This window comes from Meles meles, chromosome X (assembly GCF_922984935.1).
Source record: "Meles meles chromosome X, mMelMel3.1 paternal haplotype, whole genome shotgun sequence".
Lineage (NCBI taxonomy): Eukaryota > Metazoa > Chordata > Mammalia > Carnivora > Mustelidae > Meles > Meles meles.
This window is the reverse complement of record NC_060087.1, coordinates 59,678,581-59,696,794: the sequence shown is the minus strand read 5'-3', so window position 1 is coordinate 59,696,794 and position 18,214 is coordinate 59,678,581. Positions and strand designations below refer to the sequence as shown.

The 18,214-nt window shown below is 37.1% G+C and overlaps 1 protein-coding gene across 1 annotated transcript in view; it reads left to right on the top strand.

Moving 5' to 3' along the window:
- Nucleotides 1-18,214, top strand: part of TEX11 (testis expressed 11) — a 297,399-nt gene that overhangs the window by 148,219 nt on the left and 130,966 nt on the right. Inside the window, exons 13-15 of the mRNA XM_045994777.1 lie at nt 256-407; nt 3,831-3,916; nt 7,806-7,943. Of these exons, the coding sequence (XP_045850733.1) occupies nt 256-407; nt 3,831-3,916; nt 7,806-7,943 (376 nt within the window). The remainder of the gene's footprint in view (nt 1-255; nt 408-3,830; nt 3,917-7,805; nt 7,944-18,214) is intronic.

Below are 18,214 nucleotides of genomic sequence, written 5' to 3'. Positions count from 1 at the left end.
GAAGGATAAATTAGATATTAGGATAGAGATGATTATCTGACTAAAGATGTTCATAAGAAAATATTTATGAATTGAATTGAAATTGAATTAAATCATTGTTAACAAATAGGCTTATTTAGACATTTGATGATATTACCTAAACTCAGATACAGTTTTATCTTGCATGTTTTGCTTATTCTCAAATAAACTTTAGTCCCATTGGTCAAAAACCAGTTATTCTATTCATGCCATTTAAAATTGTGTCTCATTGAACAGAGAGGCTGTTGGGTTCTATTTCATGAAGATTATCTGTGAACATTTTAAGTCATCAGAAAATATTGGAAAAGCTCTATTGCTCCACATTGACATGCTTTTACAACGAAAGGAAGAACTGCTTGCCAAGGAGAAGATTGAAGAAATCATTTTAGGTCAGTAGGATTTCTGCAAGTTTCATTCTTTTTTTTTACTTTTTTAAAAAAGATTTTATTTAGTTGTCAAAGAGAGGAAGAAAGAGTACACTAGCAGGGGGAGTCGCAGGCAGAGGGTGAAGGAGGCTCCCCGCTGAGCAGGGAGCCTGAAGTGGGACTCCATCCCAGGACCCTCAGATCATGCATGACCTGAGCCAAAGGCAGACACTTAACTGACTGAGCCAACCAGGCATCCATTCTGCAGGTTTTAGAAAGGTGTTAACATGCATGTAATTCTTAGATGTCAGAACACTGGCAAAATTCTTAGGTCAGTGGATCCCTTTTTCTCACTTGCTTTTTTTCTTCCTAATAACCATTAGCTATAACACCTCATTGATTCAGATTCCACAGCCTAGAATGAGAAACAGCAAAAATAGCAAAACATCAACAAAAACGGAAAACCTCTGAGCTTGAAACTCTTGTGTAGTGAAGAATTGTGAGGTTAGAGGCTTAATTTCATGATTTCAGTGTGATCTCAAGTAAGCTGTGTGCCTTCTGGCAAGTTAATAACATCTCTGGATCTTCTTTCTAACTATGAAACAGAGGTTGTGAAATAGATTCCTAGTTTTTAACTTCCTTTTTAGCCCCAGCATCTTTTTTGTCATGCAATCTTATATGAACCCTGTCCCAAATAAAATAGAATTTCTCTCTTAAAGCAGAGATGTAGAACCAAATTTCAGCATTCTCGTAACCTCTACCTCTCTGTAGAACTCTATACCCTGAAGAACATAGTATGATCCCTGTCTTGGAAAATTCTCACCCCAATATGTCCTTCCAATTGTACGCATATACAGAGATAGAACAGGAGTGATAGTTACTAAATGTTAATACTGGGATTTATTCTGAGTGATGGCATTTTAGGTGACAAAAAGTCACCTAAACGCAAAAAGCTTTCTTTTATTTTTTTTTTAAGATTTTAAAAATTTATTTATTTGACAGACAGAGATCTTCAGTAGGCAGAAAGGCAGGCAGAGAGAGAGGAAGGAAAACAGGCTCCCTGCTGAGCAGAGAGCCCTACGTGGGGCTCGATCCCAGGACCCTGAGATAATGACCAGAGCGGAAGGCAGAGGCTTTAACCCACTGAGCCACACAGGCGCCCCTCTTTGATTTTTTTTAAAGATTATATATATTTATTTTTCGGGAGAGAGAGAGAGAGCAAGAGAGAGGGACAGGAGGAACAGAGGGAGAGAGACAAGCAGACTCCATGCTGAGCATGAGCCTCGTATGGGGTTTGATCTCATAACCTTGAGACCATGACCATGGGCAAAATCAAAGTCAGATGTTTCAGCTGATTGAGCTACTTAGGCTCCTCAGCTTTCTTTATATTTTACCAGATTTCTTGAATTTTTCCAAATATGTATCATGGTTTTATAAAAATGTGATAGATTTTTTTAAAAGATTTTATTTATTTATTTGACAGAGAGAGATCACAAGTAGGCAGAGAGGCAGGCCGGGTGTGGGGGGAAGCAGGCTCCCTGCTAAGCAGAGAGCCCAATGCAGGACTCCATCTCAGGACCCTGAGATCATGACTTGAGCCAAAGGCAGAGGCTTAACCCACTGAGCCACCCTGACGCCCTGTGATTGATTTTTTAAGTGGAAATCTTTTGAGTAGATAATCTCTAAGAGCCTTTGAACTCTAGATTCTGAGAGCCATATTTTATTGATAATGTGCTCCCTACAGACCTTCACTTAGGAATCCAGTTATTTTTAGACCCAATTTTGATAAGTTTGATTATCTGGTTTTCCACCTCTTAGCATTTTAATGATAGCGTATTACAAAGAGAGAAAAGCTCTATATGGAAATACATAGATAATCTGGCCATAAAGGAGGAGAAAACTCTACAAATTTTATGAAACAGTTTCAAATATTTTTTTTAATATTTTATTTATTTGACAGAGAGAAATCACAAGTAGGCAGAGAGGCAGGCAGAGAGAGAGGAGGAAGCAGGCTCCCGCGGAGCAGAGAGCCCAATGTGGGGCTCGATCCCAGGACCCTGAGATCATGACCTGAGCCGAAGGCAGAGGCTTTAACCCACTGAGCCACCCAGGCGCTCCAAACAGTTTCAAATATTTTTAAAGATACAATAGTTTGTACTATATAATTGTTCCCAAAGTCATCACTGTGGTATAATAGTACAATAAAATACATGAGTTGTTAGTGTTATTACCTTCAATGGGCAAGCAAAGATTAAATTGTGCTTCAAAAAACCAGAAAGTATGTTTGGAAAGACATAATTTAGGGGCACATGGATGGCTTAGTCGGTTAAGCACCTGACTGTTGATTTCGGCTCAGGTCATTATCTCAGGGTGTGAGATCAAGCCCCCATGTCAGGTTGGGGGCTCAATGGGGAGTCTGCTTCTCTTTCTGTCCCTCTCCCTTTGTACCTCCCCTTGCTCATGCTCTATTGCCCTCATTGACATAAATAAATCTTTAAGAAAAGAAAAACCTAATTTATAAAACATAATTTTTAGAAAAATTAAGAAATTTAATGAAATAATTTAGTTTTCAAAATAAAAAATGTTTTATTTTTAATGAAAGGTAATTGTCAGCTAACTAGAAAATGTATTTATCCAGAATGACTAATTTTCCTAAGATTATAGTTAATCAGTTTCACTGTGATATTGAATTACGAACTTATACTCTCAAAGTCATGTAATATTTTAAGTAGGTACATTGAATAGCATTTTACTCTGATGTGAGTAATTTTATCTAAGCCATGGAACAAATTATGTCTGTTGACTGGACTGGGAGGTCAGAAATTCTTAGTGTTTTTATCAAGACTTTTGTGGAAATCAATACGGCCAAAGGGTAGAAGAGAAGTGGATATAGAATTCTATTACAGTTTAAACTTTACCTTAATGTGTGCTAGTGTATTTGAACCCTGTAAGTGTCTAGACCAGAAACAATCAGACATGAGTTACAATTTAAAGTAATAAAGTTAATGTGTAAATATGGTCTTAAAGTATTTTACAAAGGCTTTAAGGTATAATTGGCCTTTCTTGTGAACTTGGTCTGATCTTGTTAGTACATAATAATATAAACACTTCTTATTAACGATTTTTAGCATTGCTATCTGTTCATTCACAATAACATTAAAGTACCAGGTGATGATCAAATTTGGAAAATGGAAAATACGTTAAAAGGAGACTAAGCTGGGAAACCATCACAACCTGATGAGCGAATTACTGTGATTCTGGCAAACTCTGATTGTATTATATAATTAGTTTTGCTAGTAAACCTAAAATTGATGATGAAAACCTGTCTGAATGTGATTGTGTTTATAGCCATTACTTAAAGATTATAGGTTCTGAATATAGCTAGTGCTCTTATTTAATGTAATAGGTCTTGATTTTTGGTTTTAGAACTTTGGTTTTTATTTTCAGGTCACCAAACAGGAAGACAATTGACAGCAGATTTAGTGGGCTCTTTACACAACATTCTGTGGAGAAAAGCTGCCAGAAGTTTTGAGGTTTGGGAAGAATCTATTTTTTCATTCTTTATATTCTTTCTCTACCCTAACAAATAAATATGTTCACTATAAAAATCATAGAGCATCAAATATTTTAATAATCTGTTTAGGTACCATCTATATATTAAATATTCATAGACATTGAAAATACTTTGAATGATATTGTGGTGATACTTATCATTATACATTTGTGTAAGCCCATAGAATACACTATACCAGGAGTGAACCCTAATGTAAACTCTGGACTTTGGGCGATTAATACATGTCCATGTAAGTTCATCAGTTGTAATAAATGTACTACTTTGGTAGAGGATGTTGATAAAGTGGGAGGCATATGTGAGGGCAGGACGTATATAACCAATCTCTGTACATTCTCCACAGTTTTGCTGTGAACCTAAAACTGCTCTTAAAAAAGTTGTGCAATTAAAAAATGCCAAAAAGTGGTAATATTTTTTCTCTTTACAAAACAATCCAAGTTTTCGAGCCCCACATGGGGCTCTCTGCTCTGCAGGGAGCCTGCTCCCCGCCCACTCTCTCTCTGCCTGTCTCTCTGCCTACTTGTGATTTCTGTCTGTCAAATAAATGAATAAAATCTTTAAAAAAAAACCAAAACAATCCAAGTTTACTGTGGGAAAAATTGAAACTTCAGATGAGGTTTTTGTTGTTGTTGTTGTTTTAGAAAGTAAAGAATAGGGGCACCTGGCTGGCTCATTTGGTAGAGCGTGTGACTCTTGATCTTGGGATCATGAGTTCAAGCCCCATGTTGGGTGTAAGGCTTACCTAAAAAAAAGAAAGTATAGTTAAGAGCACAGGCAATAATTTTTCAGACATCAGCTCTAGCAGCATTTTTCTAGACATGTCTCTTGAGGCAAGGGAAGCAAAAGCAAAAATAAACTATTGGGAGTGCATCAAAATAAAAAGTTTCTGCACAGCAAAGGAAACAGTCCACAAAACTAAAAGGCAACCAATTGAACAGGAGAAGATGTTTGCAAATGGCAGATTCTATAATGGGTTAGTATCTAAAATATATGAAGAACCAATACAACTCAACACCCCCCCAAAATAGTCCAGTTAAAAAATGGGCAGAAGACATGAACCTCAAAATCAATTAAATATCCAGCATTAAGAAAATAATTGTATATTAACTTAATTGAATGTTAAACATTCCTTAAATTGACAACTGTGAAGACTCCATAGTAATATAGATTAATATTTACAAAATAAAGTCAAATGGAAAGAATGGAACATGAAACTCTTGTATAAGCTATGATTGCAACTATATACAAATACGAAAGGACAAAGTTAAAATGGAGTGTAGAAAAACGAAAATAGCTGTATTAGCATGGTAAATTATAGATATTCTTTAAAAAATATTTTTAATCATTTTTAAAATCATTTTTATTAACATATAATGTATTATTTGCCCCAGGGATACAGGTCTGTGATTCATCAGGCTTACACACTTAACAGCACTCATCATAGCACATACCCTGCCCAGTGTCCATAACCCAACCACCCTCCCCCTACCCCCCCACATCCCCCAGCAACCCTCAGTTTGTTTTGTGAGATTAAGAGTCTCTTATGGTTTGTCTCCCTCCTGATCCCATCTTACTTCATTTTTTCCGTCCCTACCCCCCACAGCCCCCCGCCGCCTCTCAAATTCCTCATCAGGGGGATCATGATAATTGTCTTTCTCTGATTGACTTATTTTGCTCGGCATAATACCCTCTAGTTCCATCCACGTTGTTGCAAATGGCAAGATTTCATTTATAATTTTTTAATTAATTTTTTAGTGTTCAGTTAGCTAGCATATAGTACATCATGAGATTGTGGTGAAGTGTTCAACGATTCATTAGTTGCATATTCAATAACTAAAATTGTATTTTGAGTTTTCTAGGGTGGTTCATCACCCCTCAGACTTTTCATCCCGCATGTGAAATATCTTTTCTTTTTTTTATTTTGATGGAGAGAGATCACAAGTAAGCAGAGAGGCAGGCAGAGAGAGAAAGGGAAGCAGGCTCCCTGCGGAGCAGAGAGCCGGATGTGGGGCCTGATCCCAGGACCCTGAGACCATGACCTGAGCTGAAGGCAGAGGCTTTAACCCACTGAGCCACCCAGGCGCCCTGTGAAGTACCTTTTGAAAAAAATTTTACTGAGGTATAATTGACACAAGTATAAGTGTACAATGTGATGATTTGATTAGGTATATGTATATGTTGTGAAAGAGTTCTAACCATTGATTTAATTAACATATTCATCACCTGTTTTTTAGTGAGAATACTGAAGTTCTATTAACAAAATTCAGTTATACAACCTAGTATAACTGTAGTCAGCTATAGCCATACATATAGTCATACTTTAGATCTTCAGACCTTTTTCATTTTATAACTGAAAATTTGTACCCTTTTACCAACCTCTCCCCATTTCCCCTACCCTCGAGCCCCTCCCAACCACTATTCTACTCTGTTTCTAGGGTTTAACTTTTTTTTTTTTTCCAGATTCTACATGTAAGTGATAACATGAAATATTTGTCTTTCTCTTTCTGGCTTATTTCACCTAGCATACTAATCCTCCAGCTTCATCCTTGTCACAAATGGCAGGATGCCTGTCTTTTTTATGGCTGAATAATATTCCATCATGTACCTATACCATATTTTCTTTGTCCATTCATCAGTAAATGGACACTTAGGTTGTTTCCTTACCTTGGCTATTGTGGATATTGCTGCAGTGAACATGGGAGTAGAGATAGCTCTTTTAAATAAGGACATAGGATTGCTGGATCATATGGTAATCTAATTTCGATTTCTTGAGAAACCTCCATACTGTTTTCTGTGGTAACCCTACTACCATTTTACATTCCCACCAACAGTGTACAGTGTTTCCCTTTTCTCCACATCTTCACTAGCATTTGTTATCCCTTGTCTTTTTGATGACACCAACTCTAATAGTTATGAGATGATATCTCATTGTGGTTTTGATTTGCATTTTCCAGATGATTAGTAGTGTTGAGTACCTTTTCTTCTATCTGTTGACCATTTGTATGTCTTTTTAAAAAGATTTCTTTATTCGAGAGAGAGAGAGCATGAGCAGGGGGAGGGGCAGAGGTAGAGACGATAGAGAGAATCCTTAAGCAGACTCCCAGCTGAGCATGGAGCCCAGCCTGGGCCTTGATCTCACAACCCTGAAATCATGATCTTGAGCCAAAATCAGGAGTTGAATGCTTGGGGCACCTGGGTGGGTCCGTTGGTTAAGCATCTGCCTTCTGCTCAGGTCATGATCCCAGGGTCCTGGGATTGAGCCCCATATTGGGGTCCCCGCTCAGTGGGGAGCCTGCTTCTCCCTCTCCTGCTCCCCTGCTTGTGCTCTCTCTCTTTCTGTCAAATAAATAAAATCTTAAAAGAAAATCAGATGCTTAACTGACTGAATCATCCAGGTGCCCCTGTATGTTTTCTTTGGGAAGATGTCTATTTGGGTCCTTTGCCCATTTTAAATGTTTTTTCTTTTCTTTCTTTCTTTTTTTTTTTTTTTTTTTTTTTTTTTACTATTGAGTTGTAGGAGTTTTTTGTATATTTTGGATATTAACCCTCTATTGAATATGTGGTTTACAAATATTTTCTCCCATTCCATAGGTTTCCTTTTAACTTTGTTGATGGTTTCTGTGAAATTTCTAATATGGAGAGAGAAGAGAGAATATTGGTTTCCACTTAATCTGTAACTTAATACTGATCTAGACAGATCGTAAGATGAACTTAGAACTCAACTAGAGAGGGTGTTATATTTTGGTTGCCTTTAAAATAATATAATTTTTTTTTTTCTAGAGGTGACTTAGAAAAATTAAGGTCAAAGTAGAGATATCTCTCTAATTTTATTATTTCTTTCCAACCTTTAGGTACAAAATTATGCTGATGCGCTAAACTGGTACTATTATTCTCTGAGATTTTACACAGCTGATCAAACAGATCTGGACTTGGCCAAGCTGCGGAGGAACATGGCTTCCTGTTACCTGCATTTGAAACAACTTGATAAGGTCCTTTCATTTACCTTTTCTCAAAGGCAGGAAGTGTTATGTGTAGTGGTGGAGAGATAGATACAGTTTGGTGTGTCTTCTTGGCTACGAGGTTAAGGTGTCTGAGAGTTACTTCATATAAGATAAGCTCAAATTGGTATTTTCCTGATTTATACATGGTAAACATGACTGTTTGGGACTTCCCAGAAAGAAAGAATTGGAAAAACCATTAATTCCATTACTTACTGGCTTTTTTGGGCACGTTTTTCTGAAAAGTAATAGATCATTGGAATTTCTGAACAAAGTTGTCTACTACTAACTATCTGCAGTATTGTCCTTTGAAGCAGACTAAATTATAAGATACACTTTGTTCAAACATTCAGTGTGGAAAAAACTCAGATAAAATGGTCATTCTTTTATGTACTGAGTTACCTGTTGCCTGTCCAACTGCTTTAGAAAATGTTTAGCAACTGATTGTTTTTCAGAACAAAATTCTAGGAGGTGAATGAGATAAAAACTCACTTAAGGATGAAGCCATTCATACTTCCCAGAGCAATTGGGGCATTTCTTGCTTTGGGTATCATGTAGTATGTACTTAAGTGGGGAACAGTATTGGCTTGTGGAAGGACAAGTGGGGACCCAGATAAAATGTGAAGGCTTTTATTGGTTTTCAGGTTTTAATGACAAGTTTAGGGTAAAATATATGATTACTGGTTGTCATTCCAGGCATTTTCTTTTGAGTTTTTGTTTACTTTGAAGGGTTGTCTATTTGACTAAATACTTCAAATTTTCTTTCAATAGAATATTTACCATTTAGTTTGTATAATAAAAATTTATAGTTCTAGAAGAGAAGCTGAAATGGTACTTAGTTCATGATATTTCAGCACAGCCTAGCACTTAAGTGTTTCAGAAAGATAGGTGACACTACTGTTTAAAGACCTGAAAAAAAGATTATTGCACAGGTTTCATTACCTAATTCATTATATTTCTGCATAGGATGCCATTAACTATTTCAGAAACACAGTTGCTTACTGCTTACTTAAAAACATAAAGGTGGTGATCAGAAAGTCACTGTAACTTTGGTAATTTATGTTGGCCTGGTAGTTTGGGAAGGACCTGGACTTGGAGACAGACATGCCATTTGGATGAATGCATTTTCAGGCCAAGGAAGGGTATCTGGTCTGCTCTCTGTTCAACTAATGGAGATAGAGTACAGCACAAGACACTGTGATAGTCTCTGAGGTTACAGACATGAGCAAGACATAGTTGCCTTTGACTCAGCCAAGCAGCTAGTAGCTCAGGGTATCCTAATGGGCACATCTTTAAAGATTTTATTTATTTATTTGATAGAGAGAGAGTGGACACATGAGTGGGGAGTGGGTGAGGGACAAAGGGAGAGGGAGAAGCAGACTCCCCATTGAGCAGGGAGCCTAACTTGAGGCTCGATCCCAGGACCCTGAGATCATGACCTGAACCAAAGGTGGATGCTTAACCAGCTGAGCCACCCAGGCATCCCTAGAATATGAGGCTGTATTTAAGAGTGGTGGTCAGGGATAGGGGGCCAGGCTGGGGTGTAGTTACTAGGACTGAAGTGAGTAGATACAGTCTTTCAAGACTTGAAGCAATGCTGTGTTTTTTTAAGTAGCTTCTGTACTCAGTGTGGGGTTTGAACTCATGACGCTGAGATCAAGAGTCACATGCTCCACTTACTGGGCAAGCCAGGCACCCTGAAACACAGTGCTGCTGCTTCTTTTTTTATTAATTATTTTTATTAACATATAATGTATTATTTGCCCCAGGGGTACAGGTCTGTGATTCATCAGGCTTATACCTTTCATAGCACTCACCATATCACATACCCTCCCCAGTGTCCATAACCCAACCACCCTCTCCCTCCCCTCCCACCCCCGAGCAACCCTCTGTTTGTTTTATGAGACTAAGAGTCTCTTATGGTTTGTCTCCCTCCTGATCCCCTCTTGTTTCATTTTTTCCTTCCCTACCCCCCGAACTCCCCACCCTGTCTCTCAGATTTCTGGTATCAGAGAAATCATATGATAATTGTCTTTCTCTGATTGACTTATAGTCAGCATAATACTCGCTCTAGTATTATGGCATATATGTATTTGCATCCACGTCATTGCATATAGCAGGATTTCATTTCTTTTGATGGCTGCATAGTATTCCTCTCTCTGTGTGTGTGTGTGTGTGTGTGTACACATATATACATACCACATCTTCTTTATCCATTCATCTGTTGATGGACATCTAGGTTCTTTCCATAGTTTGGCTGTTGCGGACATTGCTGCTATAAACATTTGGTTGCACGTGCCCCCTCGGTTCACTACATTTGTATCTTTAGGGTAAATACCCAGTAGTGCGATGGCTGGGTCGTAGGGTAGCTCTATTTTCAACTTTTTGAGGAACCTCCATGCTGTTTTCCAGAGTGGCTGCACCAGCTTGCATTGCCACCAATAATGTAGGAGGGTTCCCCTTTCTCTGCATCCTCTCCAACATCAGCTTGCATTGCCACCAATAATGTAGGAGGGTTCCCCTTTCTCTGCATCCTCTCCAACATCTGTCGTTTCCTGACTTGTTAATTTTAGCCATTCTGAAACAGTGCTTCTTTAGGTTCCTCTAACTAATGTCAGGGTTTTTTTTGTTTTGTTTTGTTTTATTTATTTATTTTTCAGCATAACAGTATTCATTGTTTTTGCACAACACCCAGTGCTCCATTCAAAACGTGCCCTCCCTATTACCCACCACCTGTTCCCCCAACCTCCCACCCCTGACCCTTCAAAACCCTCAGGTTGTTTTTCAGAGTCCATAGTCTCTTATGGTTCGCCTCCCCTTCCAATTTTTTTTTATAAACATATAATGTATTTTTATCCCCAGGTTACAGGTCTGTGAATCGCCAGGTCAGGTTTGATCTTAGAGCCTAATATAAGACTAAGCCTGTAATTTGGAGTTAAATGGTATTAGTAGTGAGAAGAAGAAGAGGAGAGCAGGAAACCAGGCATGTCCTAAGAGTGTATACACAGTGTATGATTCTATCATTTAAGGCCAGATTGGTGGTGAAGCCAAAAGTTATTCTTGTAAGCTCGAGGTAACCTTTTTGATTACCGTTAGTGTATTTTTCTTTTTCATCCTTCCTGTCTTGAACTTAGCAGACAATGACTCGGTACCCTCCATATGTAAGGAATACTTTCCTATGCACTAAGAAGGGTGAAAAGAAATTATACAGTCCATTATATTTTATTGTTTTACTATTCCCACCTTCCCTTGTTAATTTTCATTGTCTGCTTTTTTTTTACTCCTTCCCTTGAGCTATTTGAATACTGTTCAGAAAAAATTATGAAACCACATTTACTGGATCTGCTAAAATTGCATGGTTTTTCAGCTAGGTGGTCAATACAACTGACTCTTATTAACTTTCTGTCATACTCCTCACAAAGGTGATTCCGAAGTTTGTTGTCCTTAAGCCATCATGCCTTACCCTTCCCGTTAGCAAAAATACTTTATCTTACAGTTTTCTGAATTTGTAGCCACTTATATAAACTGCACTAACTTCTCCTTTCTTTACCCATCCTTTCTTCTTTTAATCTCTTAGAAGGAACTTTCTCTGGGACCTTCTTTACAAATCTCAACTCTAACTCTAATATTTCTCTCTCAACTGTTTCTTTCCCCATCACTACAATTATTTTGACATCTACTTAATTCAAAAACTCTCCTTCAGTCTTGTCATCCTACTCAAATTACAGTTCTCTCTTTGTCCTTCCTTTCACCAAACTTTTTAAGCTAAAATTACGGCTGATATTTTTTCAGTGTCCACTTATTAAAAAATATGTATTGACTCTCTACTATACGTTAAGTACTGTCCTAGGCATTGGAATATAGTAATGAACAAAATAGACAAAAACACCTACACCCATGGGTTTATCATTCTACTAGGAGAGACAGAAAATCGAAAGATGAATATTATGGTATATTACAGAGATCAGCGAAATTTCTGTGAAGAATCACATAGTAGGGGCGCCTGGGTGGCTCAGTGGGTTAAAGCCTCTGCCTTCGGCTCAGGTCATGATCCCAGGGTCCTGGGATCGAGCCCCGCATCGGGCTCTCTGCTCAGCAGGGAGCCTGCTTCCCTTCCAATCTCTCTGCCTGCTTCTCTGCCTACTTGTGATCTCCATCTGTCAAATAAATAAATAAAATCTTTAAAAAAAAAAAAGAATCACATAGTAAATATTTTAGGTTTTCTACACCATAGTCTCTGTTGTAAGTATTCAATTCTGCTGTTGAACCATGAAAACAGCCATAGTCTAATAAAACTTTATTCTAGTTTATATACCTGACTTAGCCCCCTATCAGATTGTGACCTTGAGACAGAAACCATATCTTATCTTTATTTTCCCTGACAGCTGGCATAGAGTCATGGAGACTCAATAAATACCTGTCAGTTTCTTGTGATTAAAGGAATTGCATTTGTTCATGCTGTTTCTTTCCTTGCTCCTGTGGATAATTGGAAACTAAAAGTGATGAAGATCTATGCTTGATTATCAGAATTGAAGATTACACTATTTTAGAAATCACCCCATTATTCTCTTCTATAACTCAGTTCCTTTCCTTTGGCAAGAAGGAAACACATTTTGTTTTATTCTGCTTTGAAATAAAATATTAAATCATAAGTCAGAAGTTAATTTGGGTGGGTTAAAGGGATTGGAGAATGAATTCCTCTGAACTCTTAGTAGATTATGTTACAGATTCATTAGTTCATAGATTTAGCAACATCCTTTTGAGATAAAAATGCTAGATATAGGTAATTTCTTTGGTTTATTTTCAAAGTCATATAATATGTAAATTTTTCATTGCCATTATCCATTGAGAGTATCTTTAGTACTTTATATGAGACAATGTTAAACTATGTAGTTTTATAGACATCATCTCTGCCTTTGGGGAGTTTATAGTACCTTAAGTCTGGTATCTTAGTTTTATTACATTATTTTTGAGAATTTTTAGGTGTTTGGTTTGTGTAAGTCAGGCATGTATAGACAGACTTAGTATAGGGGAAATGAGCTTGGGTTCTACGTATAGGAGCAACTGATCACAACTTCATATAGTGGGATTTTGCTGTAAATAATAATAAAACCTTAATTTTCATTAAGAGATAATGGATTGTTTTGGTAATAGTCTGTGATAAAGTTAATGGTAATGCGCAACTGAGCACTCTTTAACTCAGAGATCTCGTCCTCAGCTTACAGCTGCAATTCAGCTACACGAAGTGTTGTTAGTACTACTATAGATTGATGAAATAAAGCACGATTTCAAAGCTCGCTGTGGTGATAAGACTTACAACGGTTACAAGATAAGACTATTTATAGAATATTTATATGACCTAAAGTGAAAACCACCATGTCTCATGTGTTGGTTTTATATTGGTTCTACTCACCATATGGAGTTCTAAAAATCATGTCTTTTCATTGTAGGACTGAAAATGACCTTGTGATCAGAAGTAAAGTAGTAATGTTCACTAGGTGGCACTGTGGCCTTTGTTTCTATTATAACAGCTTGTCATTGATTTTGTGATGCTTTGGCAGGTGTAGCCATTCCCACAAGATTTTAGTCAATTAAAAACACCAGATTTTTCACATGTTCTGCTGCTAAGCCACACTTCATCTATTCTGTTCTTGTGCACGTGTTTTGGGGGATCCAAGTATGGGACTTTTTTTTATTCCCTCTTTATCTTCATCTTATTCGAATGGGCTCATCATTTCAGCCTATTGAGGTCTCTTCAGATCTGACTCTGCCTTCTAACATATTAGTTACTCTTTTAGCTTCAGGTCATATGTATACTCAATCAGTATTCACAAAGGTCTACATCTACAGATTCTGATTCTAAATTCATATGATATACGCCACACAATTTGATACTGGGTTATATACTTTTATTAACTTGCGGTTATGTTATACATGTAAATCTTCTTTCCACAAAAATATTTTAAGCTTAACTGCAGAAAGGATAATGTATTCTACTTATTCTATAATACCAGGTATAGATTAGGCATTCAGTAAATACTTGTTGACTTAAAACCTCAGTTACGGTATTTTTATGGTATAGCTATATGAAGGATGAGCCACAACTGACTTCATCTCATGTTTACTTAAGTGCTTTCTTTTACATCCATATGGAATATTTCTAAAAGTGTGTATAGTCACCCTGTATTCTTCCCTGGTTACAGCATACCTACAGTATTGTGTAGGACTTGGGGGGCAACACGTTTGAAGGAGGATATTAGCAAACTCTTAATATGCCAAGGGGGAGGCACTCAGGATGGTGAGAGCCCTCAAACCATCTTATTTGAAGAATAAAGGAAATATGGATGTTAAACTTGGGAAGTGGAAGATTTAGGAGGAACATGATAGCTTCCTCCTAATATTTGAATGGCTATCAAGGAGTAAAAGAATTAAATTTATTCCGTACGTATTTCCATGGGTGAGACTTACAAGGAGTGAGATTTCAGGTCATCATAAGGAAACTCTAATGATTAGACCTTTCCAAAACTGAAATGGACTTTCTTTCTTTCTTTTTTTTAATATTTATTTATTTATTTGACAGAGATCACAAGTAAGGCAGAGGCAGGCAGAGAGAGAGATGGAAGCAGGCTCCCCGCTGAGCAGAGAGCCGGATGCGGGGCTCGATCCCAGGATCTTGGGATCATGACCTGAGCTGAAGGCAGAGAGACTTTAACCCACTGAGCTACCCAGGTGCCCCTGAAATGGATTTTCTTAAAATATAGTAAATTCCCTCTCCCTGAAGTTATTTAAGCAGAGACTGACTACTTGGTGTGAATGTTATGAAGAATGTTCAAGGATCAGAAGCATTTTTTTTGACTAAGAGAATTTTAAGATATCTTCTAACCATATTGTTCTAAGATATTACAATCTGGTAAAATCTATAATAAGATTTTTTGGCATTCATAAATTTATAGGTCATTGAATTATAGAACTAAAGGGACCTTATAAATCATAATTAATTTACTTTAAAAATCAAATTTATTAAAGTATAATTTACACTAAAAAAACCTCATTTTAAGTAAACAGTTAAGTAATTTTGGCAAATATATACCCCAAAATACCCACTACCTCAATCTAGATGTAGAATATTTTAATTATCTTAGAAGATTCCCTTGTGTTTCCCCATGTACATTCTCAGCCCCAGGTAGTAACTAATACAGTTTCTATCACTATCAATTATATTTATCTTTCCTGGAGTTTCATATACATGTGGTTTTGGGTTTATTTTGTTGTTGTTGTTTTTTATTTATTTATTTTTTTTGGTCTGACTTCTTTCAGTCATCATCATGTTTCAGAGAATCACTCGTGTTCTTGCATATATCAATAGATTGTTCCTGTTTTTTCTTGAATAGTATTCCATTGTATGGATAGACAGCAATTTGTTTATCCATTCATCTGTTGATGGACGTTTTGATTTTTCCAGTTTGAGATTATGAATAATGCTACTCTTGAACATTCAAGGTAGAAGTCTTTGTATGGATATTTGTTTCGATTTCTCTGGGGAAATGTGCAAAGGTGGAATTGCTGGGTTATGTGGTAACAATATTTCTAAGTTTATAAGAAGTCACCAAACTGTTTCCCAAAGGAGCTGTACCATTTTACATTCCTGCCATCAATCAGTGGTGACTGTGTCAGTTCATCCACATCCTTGCCACTACACAGTATTTTCAATCCTTTTAATTTCAACAACAAATTTAATTTCAACAATTTAATGTGTTGTAGATTTATTTTAATAAAGTCAAATTTATTCTATTTTTCTTTCATGGCTTGTTTATTGTGTCCTTAGAAATCTTTGCTTGCCCCAAGATCTTCTACGCTTTTTTTCCACTTTTGATATGTTGTACCGATAGCATTCCCAATGAGCTTGGTTGTACCTTTCTGTGCTTTTTTCTAGACATTTTATAGTTTTAGCTGTTTTTATTTATTATTAAAGATTTTTCATTATTTATTTGAGAGAGAGAAAGTGGGCCAGCAAGAGAGAGCATGAATGGAGGGAGGGGCAGAGGGAGAAGCAGACTCCCCGCTGAGCAGGGAAGCCGATTTGGGCCTCTGTCCTAGGACCCTGGGATATTGAGCCACCCAGGCACTCCAAGTTTTAGCTGTTTTTAGACCTTTGATCCATTTTGTGATAATACGCGTGTGTCTGTGTGTGTGCGTGGACATATGCATATGTGAGAGAGAGAAAGGTGAAGGTTCATTTTTCCCCATATAGATACCATGTTATTCTAGTACCAGTACTGAAAGACTGTCCTTACCCAGTTGAGTTGTCTTGGCACCTTTGTCAAATATCTAGTGATCATAAACACTGGGATTTGCTTCTACACTCCATTCTGTTCTGTTGATTCTTTATATCTATCCTCATGCCTCACTGTCTTGATTGTTGTAGTATTATATTAAGTCTTAAAATCAAGCCAGTAAGTCCTCAGCTTTGTTCTTTTTTTAGAATCTTTTGGCTACTTTAAGTCCTTTGTATTTTCACATAAATTGTAAAATCAGCTTGTCAATTACTACAAAAATGGTGGGATTTTTTTATTAGGATTGTATTGAATCTTTAGGTCAATCTAAGAAACAGTTAACATCTTAAGAGAATTATATTCAAATTCATTAACACAGTGTAGCATTCTATTTATTTCTTAATTTCCCTCAGTTTCCAGCATAAAAATCTGCACATATTTTAACTTTATCCCAGAGAATTCATGTTTTTGATGATATTATAAATAGTCTACTTGATTAATTTCAATTTCTAGTAGGTCATTGTTAGCATATAGAAATAAAATTGAGTTTTAAAAATTATGGTAAAATATACCATCTTGACCATTTATTTTTAAAGATTTTATTTATTTATTTGAGAGAGAGTGAGTAAGAGAGAGAGCACGAGCAGGGGCAGAGGCAGAGGGAAAGGAAGAGGGAGAATCAGACTGCCCTGCTGAGCGGAGAGCCTGAGTCAGGGCTGGATCCAAGGACCCTGGGATCATGACCTGAGCTGAAGGCAGTTGCTTAACTGACTGAGCCACCCAGGCGCCCCTTAGCCATTTCAATGTACAGTTCTGTGGCATTAATACATACACAATATTCTGTATCTATCTCCAGAATTCTTTTCATCAAGTAAAACTGACACTCTGCCTATTAAACAATAACTCCTTGCTCCCCTCAACCCCTACCCCCTGGCAACCAGAATTCTATGTTCTGTTTCTATAGCTTTGACTGCTTTAGATACCTCATATAAGTGAAATCATACAATACTTGTTCATTTCTGACTTATAGCTTATACCACATAACGTAATGTCCTCAAGGTTCATCCATGTTGTAGCATATATCAGAATTCCCTAACTTTTTAAGACTCAGTAATATTCCACTGTATGTATGTTACAACTTTTTGTTTATCCACTCATTTGTGGACAGACCATTGGGTTGCTTCTACCTTTTAGCTTTTGTGAATAAAATTGCTATCAATTGGGTATACAAGTATCTGAGTATTTGTGTTCACTTCCTTTGTGTATATACCTAAGAGCAGAATTGTGGGATTATATGGTAATTCTGTGTTACCATTACCTAAACATTTTGAGGAACAGCCACTGTTTTACATGATGGCTGTGTCATTTTACATTCCTACCAAAAAGCACAAGTGTCCCAGTTTCTCCACATCCCGAGCAATAGTTTTTATTTTCTAGTTTTTTGGTAATACCCATACTAATGGGTATGAAATGATTTCTTGCATTTTTGATTTGCATTTCCCTAATGAGCACTGATGTTGAGCATCTTTTCATGTGCTTATTGATCATTTGTTTATCTTTGGAGACATTCCAAGTCTTTTTGCCCATTTTTTAGATTGGGTTGTTTATTTTTTAGTTGTTGAGTTGTAGGAGCCCTTTAATATTCTGGATATGGGGACGCCTGGGTGGCTTGGTCCATTAAGCATCTGCCTTTGGCTCAGGTCATGACCCCAGGGTCCTGGGATCGAGTCCTGCATCAGGTTCCTTGCTCATCTGGGAGCCTGCTTCTCCCTCTGCCTGCTCTGCCTGCTGCTCCCCACGCTTGTGCTCTCTCTCTCTCTGACAAATAAACAAAATCTTTAAAAGAAAATATTCTGGATATGAACTTACTATCAGTATATGATTTGCAAATATTTTCTCCCATTTTGTGGATTGTCTTTTCCCTTTCTTGATAGTGTCCTTTGAAACACCAACATTTTGGGGGTGCCTGAGTGGCTCAGTGGGTTGGAG